General features: G+C 40.0%; 1 protein-coding gene across 1 annotated transcript in view; it reads right to left on the reverse strand.

Moving 5' to 3' along the window:
• APOB (apolipoprotein B) overlaps nt 1-20,277 on the reverse strand; it is a 48,656-nt gene that overhangs the window by 3,630 nt on the left and 24,749 nt on the right. The window contains exons 19-28 of the mRNA XM_021716809.1: nt 19,103-19,270; nt 18,130-18,341; nt 15,010-15,192; nt 14,286-14,407; nt 12,366-12,576; nt 11,459-11,634; nt 11,147-11,334; nt 10,499-10,644; nt 8,097-8,470; nt 29-7,606 (exon numbers count right to left, since the gene is read on the reverse strand). Of these exons, the coding sequence (XP_021572484.1) occupies nt 29-7,606; nt 8,097-8,470; nt 10,499-10,644; nt 11,147-11,334; nt 11,459-11,634; nt 12,366-12,576; nt 14,286-14,407; nt 15,010-15,192; nt 18,130-18,341; nt 19,103-19,270 (9,358 nt within the window). The remainder of the gene's footprint in view (nt 1-28; nt 7,607-8,096; nt 8,471-10,498; nt 10,645-11,146; nt 11,335-11,458; nt 11,635-12,365; nt 12,577-14,285; nt 14,408-15,009; nt 15,193-18,129; nt 18,342-19,102; nt 19,271-20,277) is intronic.

Genomic DNA, 20,277 nt, shown 5'->3' on the forward strand with positions numbered 1-20,277 from the left:
TAGTAGAGGTGGCAGGGTATTTCCTTACCATTTAGGTCATATTCTAGAATCTGTAGGGTTGAGCTGCACGTGGAATCCAGGAATGTTTCAACATGACCTTCTTTGTTTTTCAAGCCAGCATTCCAAGTGGCATTATACAGGGGAGAGGCCACTCTAAAACGTGCAGACAGTGCTCCAAAGGAAGGGATGAATATTCCAGCAGGTACAGAGAACTTAATGGAAGGAATATCAATAGTCTGCTCAGGCATGATGATGGTGGGCAACTCGAAGTCTGCAATTTTGTTGGCTACTTCATTTAGATCCAAAACAGTGTTGCCAACTGAAATACCTCTTGGAAGGGTGAACTGGGACACAGTTAACTGAGATTCAGGCACAGTTATCTCAAAAAAGGGAACCGAGGAGTCTTCTGGTTGAGAATATTTTGTTAACACATCAACTTTGGGGAATTTTACTTTGGGTAGCATTGGTAGGTTGAGGGCAAATGATGAAGTGCTTAGTTTCTTGTAGATTTTTATTTCACTAAAGTCAAGTTTGTAGGATGGAACTTTAAGATCTGTAAACGGGACTTGAAACATAGGTGTGACAAGAACTGAACTTAGATCATTTTGTTTCAGCCTGGGGATAATGAATTCATCAGTCAGAACTTTCACCGGGACAGAGAAAGAATAGCCATTGGGGTTTTTGGTGTACACAATGGCAGTTGAAGCATGAAGATACTGTCTCCTGTCAATGCTGGTAGTTACATCCAGCTTTAGTAGATCCCATAAGCTCTTGTCATACACTGGTAGGATGATATATTTGAGGAAACTTAGTTGTCCTTCTAAGGATCCTGCCATGTCCAAATGTGCCTTTTCTTGGTCATTGGAAAGTTCAACATGGCTCTGGAGAGACCCAGAATGAACCCGGACTACATTTTTCCAGTTGACCTTCTGGGTCTTTGTGTTAGCATTCAGAGTCACTTCTTGGCCAAGGTAAGGAATATCAAGGAGGGAACTGCGCTGACTTGAGTGAACCTGAACAAGGGTTGACATTTTCCATGGGGAGAGTTCCAGGGTGGCTTTGCTTGTGTGTTCTCCAAATATGAAAAAGAGGCCCTCTAGCTCTAAGTGGTTTTTTGTATTGTGTTCCCAGATGGCATATATGCGTCGAAAAGTGGCTTCTCCAGCAAAATTTTCTTTCACTTCAAGGTTCCAGATATCATCTACTTTGGAAGCCCCTTGCAACTTCAGTGAAGACCGGGTGCCCTTGGAATTCAAGTAAGTGCTGGCCTCACTGGCAATATTTCCTGAATATTCCTGTGAAAGGACAGACCCCTTGACATCACCTTTAGTAGATGACTCAATGGAAAAGTAAGAAGTGAGACTTTCCAAGGTGAATTTGTGGTCAATGATCCCTTTAGCAGTAGAGTACAGCACTGGGGAATTGAAATCGTACTTTAATTCCATGGAGGAAGAGACAGTAGGTTTTGATTTGGTATTTCCATTAAGTTCTTGCTTGAAATTCATCCTCAAGATTGGAATTTGGACTTTTGCAGTTGTTGTCACCGATGCTTCCATGTTTTTCTTGGTTAAACTAACAGTACTGTCATGACTGCCTTCCACAAACTTGTTATTCAGAGATAGAGCCGTGGCTAGTTTCAACCCTCTTTTTCTTGTTAAACTTGAGGTGCCCTCTAATTTGTACTGCAGTGCATCAATGACGGATGAAGACGAAGAAAGGAGATGAGCAACAATATCTGATTGGTTATAAAGTCCAGCATTGGTGTTCAGTGTGATGACACTTGATTTAAAGGAGAAATCATAGGTAATATTGCCCATAGCAGGAATAAAAATATTATTTCCAGTACTCAATTCTTTGAAATCTGGAAGAGAAAGCATAAAAAGATTCCTGGGGACATGAAGGACTGGCAGGTCTAGGTCTAGTGGGAAGACTAATGTGTATGAAGGCACAAAGATGTTGGAACCCAGTATGGTGATACTGGGGGTGCTCATTGCTTTTGGGATTACATAGCCAAATGCCAACATCTCTACTGTGAATGGAGACACTTCAATATTGACAACTGGAATAGTATATCCAGGAATTTGAAAGGTCCTTGGGAGCTCATCGTGGGATTTTTCAACTTTGTACCTATCAAGCTTGATTTTGGCTTCATTATAGTAGTTGGTGAAAAAATCTAATGCATTCTTTCTGGCTTTCTCAAAATGCCTGCCAAAGGAATTGAGGTTCTGACCAATAAACTTATAAAACACACCCAAAGGATTTGCAATGGAATGCCTGCCTTTGCTTTTCTTATACTGAGCTTTTACACTTAAATCAAATGATTGTTTTGTTGTTTTCAAAAATTCTTTCAAGCCTGTTTTCTCCCATAAGGAGAAATCCTTCAGTGGGGGAGTTGTGATTGTTGTGTAAGGTAGAGTCATTTCAGGAATTGTTAAAGGAATGCTTAAGAAATCCAGGTTGGCTTCTCCATTTAGTCCTATATGGGTCTCCATGATATTCTCATTGTTTCCAGCAGAGAAGTTTTGATTGTACTTATACTGATTGAACCTAGCACTTGCTTGCCAACTTGTTTGCTGGACACTAGGACTCAGAAATAGTGCATAGTTATTCAGGAAGTCTATCTTTCCTGTTAACTTCAATGGAAAACTCACTTTCAAATTTCCTTCATTGTTTGTAGAGGCAGTAATTTCAAACATCTGGAGTGAAAACAAAAGAGAATTTTTCAAAGTTCCAATAACTTTCCCATTTAAATGAGCATCGTGGTTACCAGTTATCTCTGCCTTCCCTTCTCTAAATAGTGCTGTGCCTTTAGCAGTTAGAACACTGCGGCCCACGTGCTGGGATTCAACTTGTGACTGAATTTCAAATTTAGAAAACTTGGGGAAGCTAGATTCATAAACCAAGTTTTGGTTTACTCTCAGGTGTTTGCTATTGATTTTATTGGACAATCCAAAGGAAGTGATGGATTCTCCAACAGTGAAGCTAATTTGTGATTCATGTGTTCCTTCATCTGAGAAATTGGGACTGGCCCATTTCCATGACCCTGCACCAGAAGAAGTCCATGCTATGCGGCCAGTTTCCAACAGTGTCTTGATTTCATTGCGCAGGTCAGCCTGACTAGAGAAGTCCAGTTTGGGGATGTTCAGTTTGTGAAAGTACTTAGTGTTGCTATCCAGGGTAAGCTGATTGTTCATTTTGACAATCATACCATTACTAAGTTCCAGTGTATTTTTTTCTGTGTGTAACCTTGCCACTGTGTCTGATTTTCCCTCAATTGCATTTCCAAAAAATAGCATTTCACTCTCATGCTCTGTTCTCAGGTACTTGCTGGAGAACTTCATGGACTCCTTCAGAACAAGTGGATTGATCTCCGGGTTTGAGAGTTGTGCATTTGCTTGAAAATCAAAATTGAGAACTTCTAATTTGGACTCCCCTTTGGCAGCGATGGAAGCTGCAATATCTGCTTTGTTTCCTGAAGTTGTTACATTCTGCATGTTAGCATTTACATCTAATGTGAAAAGGGGAGACTGGATTTTTAAAACGCTATACAGCTTCCCAAAAGTAGGTACTTCAATTGTTTGTGAGATGTGGGGAAGCTGGAATTCTGGTATGTGAAGATCAGGCGCTTGAAAATCATTAAGACTGAGTTTTGGGATTACGAATTCTGGAATTGTGATTTCTGGTAAATGGAAGTCTGGCAGGGTGATTCCAGCAAGAAGAGTGTCCTCCACCTTTAGATCCCTCAGATACACTTCTGGAACGGGCCACTGCAGCTCACTATTCAGCATCTGGTCAATGGTCCTGATAATCTTTACTTTTATTTCTACTAAGTCAATTGTAAAGGAAGGAATGTGAAAGGTGTTGAGGACAGTGAATTCTGGCGTGGAAAACCTGGATGGGATTTTTATATCTTTCAATTCTTTGAAGTTTAACTGAATTGATGGAATCCTCAGATCTGTTAGGGGGACTATGAAATCAGGTGTCTGGAAGGTAGCTTCCTGAAGAGCCCGAAGACTGACTCTAAAGGCAGGCATGGTCCCAAGGATGGTCTGGATTTGGGGAACAGTGAACCCTTGTTCTACCAATGTTTTCACACGTTCAGCCCAATCTTGGATAGAATACTGCTCTGCAAAGTCAGTAAGGTTCTTAGCAGCAAGAATCCACCAGTCAGAAATGTAGGTGACCAGGGTGCTATATACCTGGCCCATCAGAGACAGGTATCGCTCAAGTTCCTGCTGAATGTCCATTTGATATATTCGGTCTCGTATATCTTCTAGGGTCTCTTGGAGTTTGGCCTTCATGTGAGCCAGAGATGCTGAACTTAAAGTGTCCTGTAACCAGTCAATAATTAAGGTAACTTTGGTATCCTTTAGGCTTTCCAGACACACTTCAGCCAAGGCCTTGGTGTCCTTTAAAAACAGCTTTAGTATTTCAACTTTTTGTGGTAGTTCCAGAGCCTGAATTTCACTGTTAATTCTCTGAGTCACCTCACGGATTTTGTTGTTGCTTTCATCTACAAACTGGTGGTAATCAAATGACTTTAATTTCTTTACCAACATGTCAAGGAATCTGTTTACTTCTTCAATGAATTCTTTTAAAGACAATGCGTCAAGCTTCTTGACAGCCTCATCGATAAACCCAACCAATTTCTCAAAGTAATCTTTTATCTCAACTTGTTGTAGGACATTGCTTAGCTTCTGAACAGTCTCTTTCAAATTATATTGGTAGGCCAACTGCACTGATTTATCCATTAAAACCTGAATTTTCTGGTCTATTTCATGTTTCTTAATTAACTCATGGACTTTGGCTCTAAAAGCATTGATTTTCTCAGTAACTTCAAAATCTCCAATAAGATTTATAACAAAGTATTTGACATGCTCAAGAATATCATTTATTCTTTTAAATGGAATTGTAGCTCTCACTTGATCTAAAAGCACTCTGATATCTACAGCCTCAACTTGTTGTTTTAACTTTCCAGCAATGTTCTGTATGTCTGTATTCTGAATGTGTGTCATGAGCTGTTGCAATTTTTCTTGTATTTGGATTCTAATTCTATACTTAGTGTCCACATTTTGAATCCAAGATGCAGTACTACTTCCAATTTTGTTAAAATCAACATTTTCAATAAACAAATATAGATTATGGATTGTTTTTGCTACATTTACACGAATATGATACTGTTCATCAAGAAGTTTTAATTTTTCAATGATTCGATCAATAATCTTAGCAATAGCTGTCTTAAAATCATGTAAATCATAATTATCTTTAACATACTGATCAAATTGTATCACATATGTCTGCAGTTGAGATAGTTTTTCATTAAAGTTGATCTTGGCATTATCCAATGCAATTTGTAGATCATTTTCTGTAATCCTATAATTTTTTGTGAAAGCAGTCAGTTTCTCCTTGGCACTTGAAACTTGTCTCTCCCAATTAAATGAATTCAGATAATCATCAACTTGCTGTGGGAGTCTGCCCAGGGCTGCTCTGTAGTTCCTCATAAATTGATCAATATTGATACGTTTCAATTCTCTCTGTATGCTTTCCAATACAGTTCTAATTATTCTTTGATTCATCTCAAAATATTCTTGCAGGGTTGTAAAAAATGGGAGGTTGATAGTGTGAACATCTTGGTTTTTATCATATTTTACAAAAGCAACAATTGTAAATTCTTGGGGCTTGTCAATGGCATCTTTAATCTCTAAGGCATCAATGACATTGACGGGTTCACTGAGTAACAGTGGCACTTTAATTGGAGAGTCTAGTATAGTTAGGTCAGCCAGGGCTCGTCCACTAAGCTCCACACCAATTTTGTCTTTAGTGTTGTAAGCATCCAAGTCCTGGCTGTATTCATTGTTGTTAAATTGAGTCTTGAGTTTCCAGGTGCCAGTCTGCTCAGCTGGAGTAAGCAGGGCACTGACTTTGTGATCAAGAGCTGTACTGACACTTTTCCTAGACATGAGATGATGACTTGTGGATCCTTTGTAATCATGAGAGAAAGTAAGGGCCAGAGGTTCAGCTTTTAACAGGAATTTGCTATACAACTGCCCAGTGTGTTCTCCCCAGAGAGTCAGTTTCCCATTGCCATTTGTATGTGCATCGACAGTCATAGTAAATGGTGCCATTACAGAGTGGAAGACATTGCTGAAATGCAGTGAGTCTGAATTATAGTTTGTACTGATGTCAATGGCTGAAGCCAGTCCAGCAATGTCTGTGTTAAGCCGATGGCTAAATTCCACACCCTGAATCTTAGCCACAGTGTCCGCTTTATAGCTTGCTGATAAGGCAGCATAAGAAATGGTGTAGATGTGTTTTATTTCATTATTTTGGTAGGTTCCTTTTAGGTTACCCCCCACATTCAGCTTCAGGGGTTCTAGCCGCAGTTTCCCACTGTTGGTCAGATCCAGAGCATTGTATTTCAGGTCATTGTGTAGAGTAGTTACCAGAGAATAGGGCTGTAGCTGCAAATTAAAATTTTGCTTATAAAACTTGTCACGGCTATAAAAGTTGTCAAGTTTTGAAGAGAAGTCCAGTGATAAGCCTGCAATATTTAGACTGTTTGTGTGATCAAGTTTCATCTCTGCATATGAGCCCATCAAGTTGTTTGAGAGCATAAGCCCCTCTTGGCTGATTTTGAAGCTGAAAATGTTTTTGCTGTCGACACCCAGAATCATAGCCTGATAGGTACTTCCCAGTGACACCTCTGTGAGGGCAGCTTTTCCATCTAGATTGAATTTTGCGCCATGTTCCCTAAAGCGGCCATTTGTTGTTAATTTCATAGATGCCCCAGCCAGACCAAGCTCTGCATTCAGCTCATTCTCTAGCACCAAGGGACTATACTTCAAGTTGGTCGTTGCACTGGTAGATATTCCATCTCGGGTAATCCTTAGGGTTGCTTTGTGAGCACCACTATTAATTTTGTCAGTGCCCAAGGTGTCAGCATTTAATTCAAGACCATGGGAATTTAGTGATCCAGAAAGCAGGGTGAAGAACCTCAATGATTTGTAATCAACCTGATACTCAGAACGTAACAATGCATTTTGCTTAGAGAAGGTCAGGTCCATCTTGTTAGAAGTGGCAAAATTCTCATGCTTTCCATTGGTGTCAGATTTCAGAATTAGCTCATAGTTTTCATATTTCAGGGAAGCAGTATTTTTAATGATGCCACCTTGTAGATCAGAGGTGGAGGTGAGGGAGAGGGTTCCATCTTCATATCTTCCCGTTATCTGGTTGGTGCCCTGGAGGTAGGTGGAGTTAAACCTCAGGTTGGACTCTCCGTTTAGTTGGCCAGTGGCAGGATCCTTCTGATAAGACAGGCCATATGTTCCTTTGGCATAGAAAGAGGAGACTTTGAACTGTCCCTCAATTTTTACTTCCTTGACATATAAATGCTGTTTCTTTTTTGAATTCAAATGGACTGCAGCAGACATCTGTGGTCCCAAAGCACTAGATGCATCAAATGTTAGTAAACCTTTTGAGAGTGGGCTGTTTCCAAGTTTTTCCACATGGCTGAATTTGATATTTGAATCTAGAAATTTATGGCGCAAAGACCCATCACATGATAGTGTGAACGTATTCCTGTGGTCATATGTTGTTTCTCCAGATCCTAACAGAAAAATTAAAAAAAAAAAATCGGTTAAATTAAGTAGTATAATTCCAGAACAGTTTTTATGCTAACAGTTTTTCAATAGTAACGTCCCATTTATCTGGTCAATTGTGCAGCAGACTTCTCCATCTATAATATAAACATAAAATCTGATAGTAAAAGGTGTTCCTCCAGGAAGTCTTCCTTGACCACACAGATTTTATTTGGTTGCCCTATTGAGTGCTTCCACAGTACCTTACACTTATACACTATACCCTATCATAGTACCTCTCACACTGAGAGTTTATCTGTCTTTTTCTGTTACAGCCTAGTAGAATATTTAATACATATTATATACTTAATAAATATTTTGATTGGTTAAACGAATGAAAAGACTTCCAAATAGCAAGGGAAAATATCTGTAAGAAAGCCCAAGTTCTTCCTCTCTGGAAGAAGCTCTCCCATCAGAGCCTGCAGTGGACTAGCCCTGTGCACCCTTTTCATGGCTTACCTTGTACATTGTAGGAAAGCAGGTCAACCACAGAGTCAGCCTTTACATGGTACTGACCCCGAAGGCTGAAGTGTTCTGTGCTGGTGTTACCACCAGAGTAGGAGGCAGACCAGTTGTACAAGTTGCTGTAGACATTCGTAGAGAGGTCTAGAACACCCAGGAGAGGCACTTGCAGTTGATACAACTCAGGAATAGTAAAAGTAGGCACTTGGAACTCTCGAGATGGCAGGTGAAATCCCACAGACTTGAAGTGTAGGGCTGGTGTCCTAACAGTTTCTAACATCTTTAGATCTTTGGAGGATTTGCCACCAAAAGGAAGGGGAATCTCAATTTTTACACTGTTCTTGTTCAAGGTATATTTGACCCGGCCATCACTGAAATGAACAACAAAGACAATGTCCCTACAGTTAGACATCAAGAACTCAAAGTTCTCTGCCATCTGATCTTCCAAGCAATATTGTACCTGCTTCACTCCCAAACCCACTGTGTACTTTTCCTCACGCTACTCCCTATGCCTGAACCCCTTTGCTTTTACCTCTACATGCCAAACACTCAGATCCTTAGAAAACTTCCAAGAGCTACTCCTTACCCTTGCCATCCCACTTATGTCATAGCTAATTTCTCTTGCACATATAGTGACACAGTTCCTTATGCCTCTCTCAGAGAGCATGTCATAATTCTGCTTATATAATTAGTTATTTGTTCATTCACTTGTTGGTGCCTACATGTTGTCTTCCTGGGAAGAAAGGCTACACCTTATCCAGTTTCTATCTTCTCACGTCACCTACTCTAGTATTTTGCAAATAAGGGACACTTTATACATCTTTGCTAAACTAAAATGAGGCAACTTGATTTGTGGAAATAATGCAGGTATGGAAGTCAGTATACTTGGGTTATGGTTTTAGCTTCTACTAATTGATAATGCTATCTTAGCAAATTCATCTCTCTGAATCTCAGTGATGGTTATCTGTATAGCAGGGATAATAGTATCTTTTCTGCAGACCTCACAGAGATGGCCAAGGATATCACATAAATTCTCTAAAAGCTCTTTACAATCTTTTCAAGACAATGAACATACAATAAGCTACTATGATAACTTATAAAAATAAAGTAGGACAACAGAATTTAACTGTTATAGACAAATAACTGTTCATTGTATTACTCCAACAGGGGGGTAGATGCTGCCTGTTGACATTAGTAGAAGGATGACTGATAATTACTAAGGCCCTGTTTGATTATATGGTTCTGAGCTTTCTTTTCAGTGTAGCTCAGAGAAGACTGCTGGTCAGAAACACTGGTAGTTAAGGAAGGTTCCCATATCTTCAGTAGGCTTTGTTCATATCAGTGATTGGGCAGACTTCAACCTTTTCACAATAATCTGGTTTATTAAATTGTGTTGCTCAGTTATAGACATTGGAAAGTCCCATATGACACAGGCTACTTGTTTTCTTAACCTGGAGGACAATTTAGAGGACAGTCAATCTAAGAAAAAAAAACTATAGTCTTTTCAGCTCATGCTCTGATTTTTTATTTTCATGAAATAAAATAATCAAATATTGCATATATTTTTGTAAATATAGAAATGAACTGAGCAGCTTGGAATCTGACTTTGCTATAAGGATTAAGCTAAGCTGCTAAACTGAAATACAGTTGTCCCTCCATATCTTTGGCTTCTGTATCTGTGGACTCAACCAACTGTGGATCAAAATTATTTTTTTTTAAATTGCATCTGTATTGAACATGTACAGATTTTTTCTTGTCATTATTCCCCAACAATATAGTATGGCAACTATTCAAATCACATTTATATCATAGCGAGTATTATAAGTAATGTAGAAATTACTTAAAATATATGGGAGGATATATGCAAATAATATGACATTTTCTATTAAGGGCCTGAGCATCTTCAGATTTTGGTATTCCAGAGAGTTCCTGGAACCAATTCCCCACAAATACCAGGGGATGACTGTATTTTCTCAGAATTCTGCCTTCGTTCAATGCTCAATGACTATTCTGACCTTCTGTAGCTCAATAGCAAGCTTGTAGTCAATAATTCCTCCAGTCACTCTTGAATTCTTCACAAAGGGGAAGTTTACTTATAATGGAAGGAAGTTGAGTGGCTTTCAAATTCAGGTTGCAGTAAATAAAACATCTCAGGCTGAAACTACCAGCATTCTCCAGTGACTTCTTTAGGTTCTTCCTGATTGGGTTGATGTTCACATTCTGACCTCATATTTAATAACTCCAACATATCACAGTGTTTATACTATAGTTATTAATCTCCTTAAAATGATTAAATCACTTTCCTTAAAAATTTAAGTGAAAACATCTAAATCATGCTCAGTCAAATCTTCCATTTACTTTGCATGGTTCAAGAAACGTTGCCCTTTTTTTTCTTTTACCTTTTTAAGAAGAGGTTTTCTGGGATGTGGAAGTCTGGCAATCCTACGTTCTGAAGGTCCAACTCCTTTAAGCCATTGAGATGATCTTGCAAGGTCTGGGCATACGGAAGACTCTCAGCTGCCTTCTGAAGCCATGTGTTTGTTGCCTACAAAATGACAGAAGGTTTTTAGAGTAGTGGACATAGGTGAGCCTCAAAGTACAATGAATATTAGGTGAAAATCCAGATTTGACAGGTCAATTATTAAACAGGACAGACAATGCACTGAAAGCTAAAAATAAATCACAGAAAAATTATAAATTTTGCTGCCAGTCACTGATCTCTTCCCATATCTTACAAAAGAAACATCTAACGTAGAATCCTAGCCAGTTCCTGAAGCTTCCTTTGATACCATCAAGTACAGCAAAACTTTTCTGCTTAGTAGCATTCATTTGGTATTTATTACATATAGTTTGTGTAATTGGATAACTACACATGCGCAAATGTTTCAAATATTTATTTTCTTCCCAGGAATTCCCTGGGGTGGGCAGGGTGGGGGGGCAGGAAGCATACCTTATGTATCTTTGGACATCCTTTTGCACCTAATTCAGAGTTGAGGATTTCAGTAGCACTTATAATAAGGTATTGACTGGTATATTTTTATACTTACAACTATTAGTTTAGAACCCATGTGCCGGAAAGTCATGTCTGTTTGAGGAACTCTGTGATCCAAGAGACTATTGGCATACATATGTAAGCTTCTGGGATAATCGGAGAAATCCACAGGGAAATTGGAAGCCACCTTTTTGGTATCCACATTGGTGCCTGTGTTCCATTCAAATTCAATCTTCTCTTCATCTGAAAATGCACATAGGAAATAGTTATGAGTGACACTAGGTCAGCCTGTAACCATGGCTCTCAACACCTGCACATGAGCACACAGTGACCTTGGAAGCACTCAAGAGGGAGAAGAGGGATGTACCGTAACGCCATGCCACCCTCTTGGAAACTGTTGAGCCGAAAGCTGTAGCTGATGAGTCCATTTGGAGAAGCAGCTTAGTGGGGGACCAGTGGGTAAGGATTTCACTTCTGGCTTCTGCTTGCAGACGGGGTATGGAAATAACACCTTTGATCTTGGCTTCTTCCTTTGTGTCCCAACTATGGAAAAGAAAGTTGGCTGGTATCAATGATTTTGTCCATTCCAGATAGATACACAGGATTAAGCAGAAGTTCCATTCGTGGTGATAAAAACAAGATACATGAATGGTTCAGAGAAATAACCATAGGCCAAAGTAATTAACTTCTAAAATAATTTACTCTGAGGAATGTACCAAGGTCAATATCTAAAGTTAACATTCAATACAATTTCAGGACTTTGCAAAGAGGTATAGGGGAAGAAGAAACTTTTTGAAAACTGTTTGATTCCTGCTCTACTATTTACAACTAGATCTATGGCCTTGGAGCTACCATTTCCTCATTTGTAAAACATGGAAACTCATGAAAAACTTTATGAGGAAATTCAGAATAAACCTTGCAGTTTATTGTGAGGACTGGGATAATTTCCTTACAACATTCTAAACACTGCTTGCTAAATGAACAGTAAGTGCTTGAAAAATAGTAGGAAGACCCATCTGGACATGTACAGAGGGTTAAAATATTGAGGGCTCTCTCTACCATTTGGATTGTAAATCAGGGATGCACCTGGTTTGGTCACATGATGAAGAAGAAGAAGAAAGAAGAAAGAAAAGGAGGAGGAGGAGGAGGAGAGGACAGGGAGGAAGAAGAGGAGGAGGAGAAGAGGAAAAGGAGGAGGAGGAAGAGAAACAGGAAGAGGAAAAAGAATCATCAGGGTCTGTAGATTAGGCTAGATCACTGTAAGCCTCCCTTACTTTATGTGGCCCATGAGGGTGACTTCAGTAATTTTCTTATTCTGAACGTCCATGGTGAGTTTGTAAGACTTTTTGTTCTCAGCAGAGTCATCATTTACTCTGAGGATTGTACCAAGGTCAATACCAAAATCCGGAATTTGGACTTCACTGGACAAGGTCATAGTCTGTCGATTATATTTGAATGCCATGGTAGCCTCAGTCGGCTTCATACCTGTAAGAGTGTATAAAAGAAACAAGACGTGTGATAAGAAGCCATGTGTTAGAAGGAAGGAAAGGAAAAGGCAGAGAAATTCCAGGTGCTCAATGTGTTTAAATAAAGACACAGTTCAGGATTTTACTTTACATTTTTAATTCAATGATGTTCATACATGTGTTCAATCTGCAAATATTTATTGATTGCCTTTTGTGTACTAGGCACTTCTCTCACACTGAGATGTCCTTGCCCTCAAGGAATTTACCCTCTAGTAGGGGACAGACAGACAACAGACAAGTACAATTGGATACAAGAATAAAGGACAGAAAGGGAGATAAAAGGTGCATTTTCATGTGGTGGTCTGAGAAGTTTTCTCTGATTAGGAGACATGTGGGCAGAGACCAGAATAAAGAGAGGGGTTGAGCCATGCCGAATTCTGGGAGGAGCACATTCCAGGCAGAGAGTCAGAAAAGCAAAGGTGCTAAGGTGGGGAGCACTTGGTGTGTTCAGGGAACACTCGGAGTCCTTCTGGGTCTCTGAGATATGACATCTCTGTATTACTTTCCATCTAAGATGCCTGTCCCGCTTCCTTGTCACCCCTGCTCTGGGTTCCCTCTCCCTGACTCCTCTTTTCTATGTAACAAGATTCTTCAATTCATAGGCTTACTCATTTTACCTCTTTTGTAAAACTGCTTTTACAAAACAATTTTTTTCATCATGCAACCTTCCCCACCCCCTGCAATGCTTTTTCCTGTGAACTTTCTCCCCTAGTTTAATTTTGTGACGTACTATCCTTATACACAAATATCTTCCATGTGAACACCTGAATCTGCCCCATTCTCTTAATCCTGCTCATCCAGTAACCTTTTCCATCTCAGTAAATGGCAACTCTGTTCTTTAGTTGCTCAGGTCCTGAAATTTAGAGCTGTACTGATACTCCTTTTCTTCTTATACTCAACATCCTCTGTATCAGCAAATCTTGTTAGCCTGATCTTCAAAATGTAGTCAGAATCTGACCCCTTCTCATATCTTCTCTGCCACAACCCTAATCCAAAACACCACCAGCTCTTGCCTAGTATTGCAATAACCTTCATACTAGTTTCTCTACCCTTGTCTCCCTATCGCCGTCTCTCGATGGAAACATAAATGAAACCATGAGCCCTCTCCAGTTGATTTTATTTAATTCATTGGGAAAGTTCTTAGCATGATCTACAAGAGCATCCTTCCCCCACCTCCCAGCATCTCTCTGACCTCATCTTTTAACTCTTTCCTCCTTGGTCTCTCTGCTTTAGCCATACCGGCTTCCTTCCTTTCCTTTAAACATGCCAGCCTCAGGGCCTATGCACCTGCTGGCCGCTTGGCCTGTGACACTCTTTCCACATGACTTCTCCCTTTATCTTCATTAGCCCCCTTTTTTTAATGCTCATTTTGCCAGGGAGACTTTCCCTTATCATTCCAAATGGCCCTGCCTTTGCCACTCTCCTTCCTCCCTAGTCCTTCTCAGACCTGTCTATGCGCTGTTTTTCTCCCCAGGACTGATCTGACATTCTGAATATTGACTTGTTTTGTTCACTGTAACCTCCACCTTCAGTGCTCACTGTTCCAGCTCCAGATCTTAGAACAGGCTTATTGATCTGTTAATATTTGTTAAATGTGCGAAAGTAAATTAAATGTGTTCTACTTGAGACTGAGGGCAGAGATGGATCAGCCCTGTGTTGGATACTCACCTTCTGCCTGAGTTACAAACTTTAGGGTGTCCACCAAGGCTCTGTCCTCTCTCTGGAGCTCATAGGTTGCGCTGACAGAATACTGCTCTACTTCTCCGGTAGGTCTCAGTTCCAGTTCAAATCTAAAGATGTGAAAATACAGACGGTGTATCATGTTAGAGTTTTCAACCATGGTGATAACATCTCCAAAACAATTCAGCCTCAAGTGTAACAAAAATATGGTCCTTATTTTAACATTGTCTCTACCCTTAGCTAAGATGATCTTTATGCTCCCTTCAGTTTCTCCAAGAGCCCAAGGCAAGGACAGACCCCAGGATTCCCAGGGCCTTTGGAAAAACACAGCAGGAGTTATCAGCAAAACTGAGAACAAACAATGGAACTGGGGAGCTGAAGATAAGGAACTCCATAAGCACAGTGAAGGCTTTAAGCACACTGGTGCACTCCAGGAAGTTCATACCAATAGGTCTGGAGGTTTAGAAATATGGACACTGAATTAGGAGCAAATTGGAATGTGTGCTGTGATCTCATTCAGTGCATAAGCAAGCAAAAGAGGACATGCAAAGTGTTGGCCAGAGGACCTGGTTTTAAATACCCAAAGGAGGGTTGCAAACCCCTAGGACTGGTGACATAGGCCAACAACACATAGCATTTTTCCTGTGCCCTGCTAGGGGGTCATGATGTGGAAGGCGAGAAGATGCTGGACTGAGCACTGAGCGTCTCTGACCTGGTGTCCCCGGTCAGTGGATAGTAGGAGGTGGAGTCTGTGGAGCTGGCATTGGAGTAAGCGCCCGAGGTGCAGTAATTCAGGCCAGTAAAGAATGGCTTGCAGGCTGACCAGGACTGCCTGTTCTCAATGAGAGGTGGGATCGCCTCTGTTTTTGTGGTAGAGACCAAATGCAATGTGTTGCTGGTGAAGAGAGAAAAAGCCCAAGTTATCTTCAAGTCATGAATAGAAATAAGCATCACTAATCCTGGCAGGGCAAATGCTCCCTTATCTTCCTCTCTGTCTCCCCTCATCCCATACCCATATCTGATTATTTAGCTTATGGAGAAACAAATAATAATAGGAAGAACATCACCAGAGAAACAATCATAGTTACTCACGCTTCAGACATTGCACTGAATACTTCACATTTGTTACCTGTAACCCCCACAACAGTAGGCATAGAATTCTCACTTTACAGAAGAAACAGAGACTCAGAGAAGTTATATAAGTGATTACTGGGGCTTTAACTTAGGTGTGCCTCTTCTTTTCTGAGGTGCAGGGTAAAAGGAACCCTGTCTCTCTCATATGAAATCCTCTATTATCTACTGCCTTCTTTCTACCAGCATTAAACATTTCAGGTCTTTTCCCTCACCCCTCTTTCTTCTCTCCCCTTCTTCCTTTCTCCCTCTATCCCTCCCCTCCCGCCAACACTGCTCCTTTTTTGTTCTCTCTTGTTTCCCTCACAGGAGAGTTGCCTGCTTTTGCAGTTTCCACTATTATTTTCAGTGTGCTTCTCACTAACTGCTTACTCCATCATCTGAAACTGCTTTCATCAACATCTCCAAGTCTCTCCTTGCTCCTAAATCCAATGAACATATGTAGGCTTTATCTTCCTCCACCTCTCAAAAGCCTCAGTAGAGTTGCTCACCTATGTCTAGATTAAGATGGTAGAGTCTTAACCTCTGAAAAGATTATGCTCCCCTCCTTCCAAGTACATATTTAGAAAATTAGTAAGTATAAGATAGTTCAACAATACCCTGATTTCTTCTAAGGATTCTTTTTTTTTTACTTCCTGAGATGAGGTCTCACTCTGTCACGCAGGCTATGATAATAGTGGTGTGATCATAGCTCACTGTAGCCTCAGACTCTTGCGCTCAAGCTATCCTCCTGCCTTGGTCTCCTAAGTAACTGGGACTACAAGCACACCACATCTGGCTAATTTTTTTACTTTTTAATTTTTTTGTAGTAATGGAGATTCACTGTGTTGCTAAGGTTGGTTCTAAACTCCTGGACTCAAGTGATACTCCTGCCTTGGCCCCCCAAGTGCTGAGATTATAGGTGCGAGTCACTGCACCTGAACTTCTTCTACGGATTCTTTCTTTTAATGTCACATTTTTCCTATTATTGTTTCCCCATTTGGGGGGTGTCCCAAGACCAAGCTTGGCTGTTGTGCTTGAGCTTTAATGCTGGCTATGGGGTGATTCATGCCTGTGACTGCTTCTTGGCTCCTGTGACCCTTTATGGCTATGATTCTTCTGTTTCTCTGGTCATTCTTTCTCCATCTTTGATGGTCACTCCCATTTCCCTTTATGTATTTTTATCTTCTCCACATTTCTGTCCTAATTTCTCATGTCAAACCTTATATCAATTGCTAGACACCGAATTAGGATCCCAACAACCTCTAATTCCCAAATCCATATTTGGCACCCAAACTGCCTTACTGGGCTCACACCCATAGATCCACTTGCCAGCTAGATATTTCTAATTGGCTGTTTCATAAGACATCAAATGTAGCACATCCAAAACTGAATTATTTTCCTCTAAACCAGTAGTTTTTCCTCTGTAGCCTTTATTTCAATGAAGGGCATCTCCTTAGTGTTTTTTCTTTCTTTTTCCTTATCCCCATACCCAATCACCCAGTACTCATGATTTCACCTCCAGCAAGTTCTAGAGTCTATACTCTCCTTTCTACACCTGACTTTCCTCCAGTGTAGACCACTGGCATCTCTCAAAGTCGAGACACCTGACTGGTCTCCCTGTTTCCAACTATACCTCCTTTCCACTCATTTTCCACTCAGGAGTCACAGTATTTCTTCTGAAACACTAGTTCCATCTTATTTATGCTCTCTTTTCAACTTCTTTGCCTTCAGAGGAGTCCATCCTCCTAAGATGGCTTTCATAGCTGGTAATAGTCTGACCCCTGCCAACCTCTCCACGTCATCCCTCACTGATGTTGCTGAATACTTTCCCATTCTAAACTCCTTTCGGTTCTTTGAATTATATTCTTTTTTTTTTCTTTAGGCCATTACATGCTGTTATCATTTCTTTCCCCTTGGTCTGGATAACACCGACATAGCCCTGAGATATCAGGTCAAGTGGGCTTGCTTCATAAAGCTTTCTCTATCTATTACAGGTCACACAATGTAGAATTTCATGATACTCTAATACTTTATCTAACTTTGTTCTTTTGTGGTTACTTTTTGCTTAATTGTATGTCTTCACTATAAACTGTAAGCTCTGGAAAGTCAGGGACCTTGAGTATCTCATTCAATATGCTTGGTACATATTAGACAATTAAATATTATTTTTAAGTAAACACACAAATGTGTCCAAAATATGGAAACTAAGGTAAGTCAATGGTTGAGGGTATTATCAAAAGTGAAACTCTTTATAAAAGGCCACATCACATAATCATGAAATTAGGAGTTTCATGCTTTACCCACTGATCTAGCTACTATGAAACAGTATGTCCTTTCATATTTTTCCTGGAGAAAAATGTTCATTTCTCAAAGATGATTACTCTAGACCTAGTGTTTCTTCATTCTCAAATCAAGTAAACAGATGACAACAACAAAAATCACAACCTAATAGCAACTAATTAAGCAGGGGGTCTTAAGCCTCAAAGCAGAAAGATATAGAACAATTTAATAAAATGTAAAAATTAGAGGAAAATATAATTCTTTAGTGAGTCTGGGCTAGGATAAGAATAGGAGATCCAGAATCTTCCTTCTCTACTCTTCTCCCTCTTCTCTGGGATTGGATTGATTTCAATCAGTTGTCTAGCCTGACCAAATCCTGCAGATCCGTCCTCAACTTTCTCTTTCAAGCTGCCTAGGCAGACCTGGGTGAAAAAATTACCTGCCACTGAAGAGCTTGACAGGCCTCTTTGGAGAAGGAACAATGAACTTTAGCTGCCCAGCCTTCAGGGCAACACGAGCCTGTAGGCCTGATTCATGAAAGAAGTTGGTGTTCATCTGGACCCCGCTCCTGGCAAAGTCCGGAATGATGATGCCCATGTTTGTCACAAACTCCACAGACACAGAGGGTTTTACCACCAGTTCAGCCTGCATCTATAAGTCAGAAAACAACCCATTCAGGTTCATTAAATACCTCAGCAGTCAGGTCAACCACCCTTTCCCATCTCTGGATAACACAATTCAGGAAATATTACTGCAAATTGTCTGAAAGAAGAAAAGCAACTTCTCAGTTCTCTAGAACCAGACAACACTGCCTATAACTAGAAAGTACCTGAATTAATCTTAAACATAACTAGATAAAAAAATGACAGGTGTACTCATTGAGAGAACCGAGTTCTTGTCTTACTGCCATATCCCAACTGGAGTTAGTGAGATCCTGCATTAAAAAAAAGTTGTTTTTTTTTTTTTAAATTAATGAGATCATTACAATGATGGTGCACTTTGCTTTGAACTAGAAGCACATTTTTAAAAAGTGCATAAGATCCATCCTGAGCCGGGCTCAGTGACTCAGCCTGTATTACCGCGCCTTTGGGAAGCTGAGGTGAGTGGATTGCCTGAGCCCGCGGGTTCGAGACCCACCTGGGCAACTTGGGGAGACCTCATCGCTACAATAAATCAAAATGAGCTGGGCGTGGTAGCGCGCACCTGTAGTTCTGGCTACTTGGAAGGCTGATTGGAAGGATCACTGGAGCCCAGTAGGTCAAGGCTGCAGTGGCTGAGAGCGGCCACTGCACTCCAGTCTGGGTGACAGAGTGAGACTCCAACTCAAAAAAGAAAAAAAAAAAAAAAAGAAAAAAGAAATCCATCCTGGAGGAAAAGAATAACCTAAGAAGTCAAAAGGTGAACAGTCTTACGTTGGCCATTTCCAGTTTCGCTCCAGCCTTGGTCCCGGGAGTGATGACTCCAGATGAAGACATTTGCAGCTGTAATCCAACCCCGGTGGGGAGCTCAAAGGCATTGTCCATGAAGATGTAGTGAAGGAAAAAGTCGCCCTTTGAACCCTTGCTTATGGCCTCTCCAATCTATAGATCCAACAGGGTACAGCAATTAAAATTAGGCCTTATTTAAGTGGGTTTTGTTAAATGCAAACTGCTGGACAATAATTCCTTTTTTTCAGAAAGGAAGGGACTAGTTTATTTTGATTAGCTGAATTGTGTAAAAAATAAAGATTAATGATGACTGATTTCAATGAATCGAGATATAAGAAACTTAGCTGGATAAAATATGTCATTTTTCAACTAGTGATTCAGAAGGCACTTAAGAATGTTGCTGCGTCTCAAAGCTTTATGAATTTTAAATATCATGTATGGTATGGCTTAATTATAGTTTTTTGGAGTCTGAATGTAAATAAGAGTATATTATATTGAATGTAAAGAAGGGCATATTATATTATGGTAAAATCAATTTTTTAAAACCAAGAACCTATTGAGATGGTCTACATATCAATTTTCATTGGTTTTTGCTTTTTTAAAAAAAATAGTATTTTCATAAAATAAATTGAGGCTGGGTACAGTAGTTCACACTGGTAATTCCAGCACTTAAGGAGGCCGAGGCAGGAGGATCACTTGAGATTGGAGTTTGTGACCAGCCTGGGCAACATAGTGAAACCTCATCTCTACAAAAAATTTAAGGAATTAGTTGGGTGTATTAGCTTGCACCTGTAGTCCCACCTATTTGGAAGGCTGAGACAAAAGAATCACCTGAACCCAGGAGGTCAAGGCTGTGGTGAGCTGTGATCATACCACTGCACTGCAGCCTGGGTGACAGGGTGAGACTCTAACTCAAAAAACAAAAACAAATAAACAAAAACCTTTAGATCTATTTTCTTAAAGCCAAATATTATTTACCAAATCATAAGGAATATGATTATATATTTTCTCCTTTATTAATAAATTCATAAAAATTACAGCAAATTTTGGGATAATGGATTATAGTTGGCCAAATACTTTCACAACCATATATCATTTCAATATTTTTGAAAAAAGCTTTTGGCAAAGGTGGAGGAAGTTATACTTAACAGTGTTTTCCA

This window comes from Carlito syrichta, unplaced genomic scaffold (genome assembly GCF_000164805.1).
Source record: "Carlito syrichta isolate Samal-C Ts95f unplaced genomic scaffold, Tarsius_syrichta-2.0.1 Scaffold308968, whole genome shotgun sequence".
Classification (NCBI taxonomy): Eukaryota; Metazoa; Chordata; class Mammalia; order Primates; family Tarsiidae; genus Carlito; species Carlito syrichta.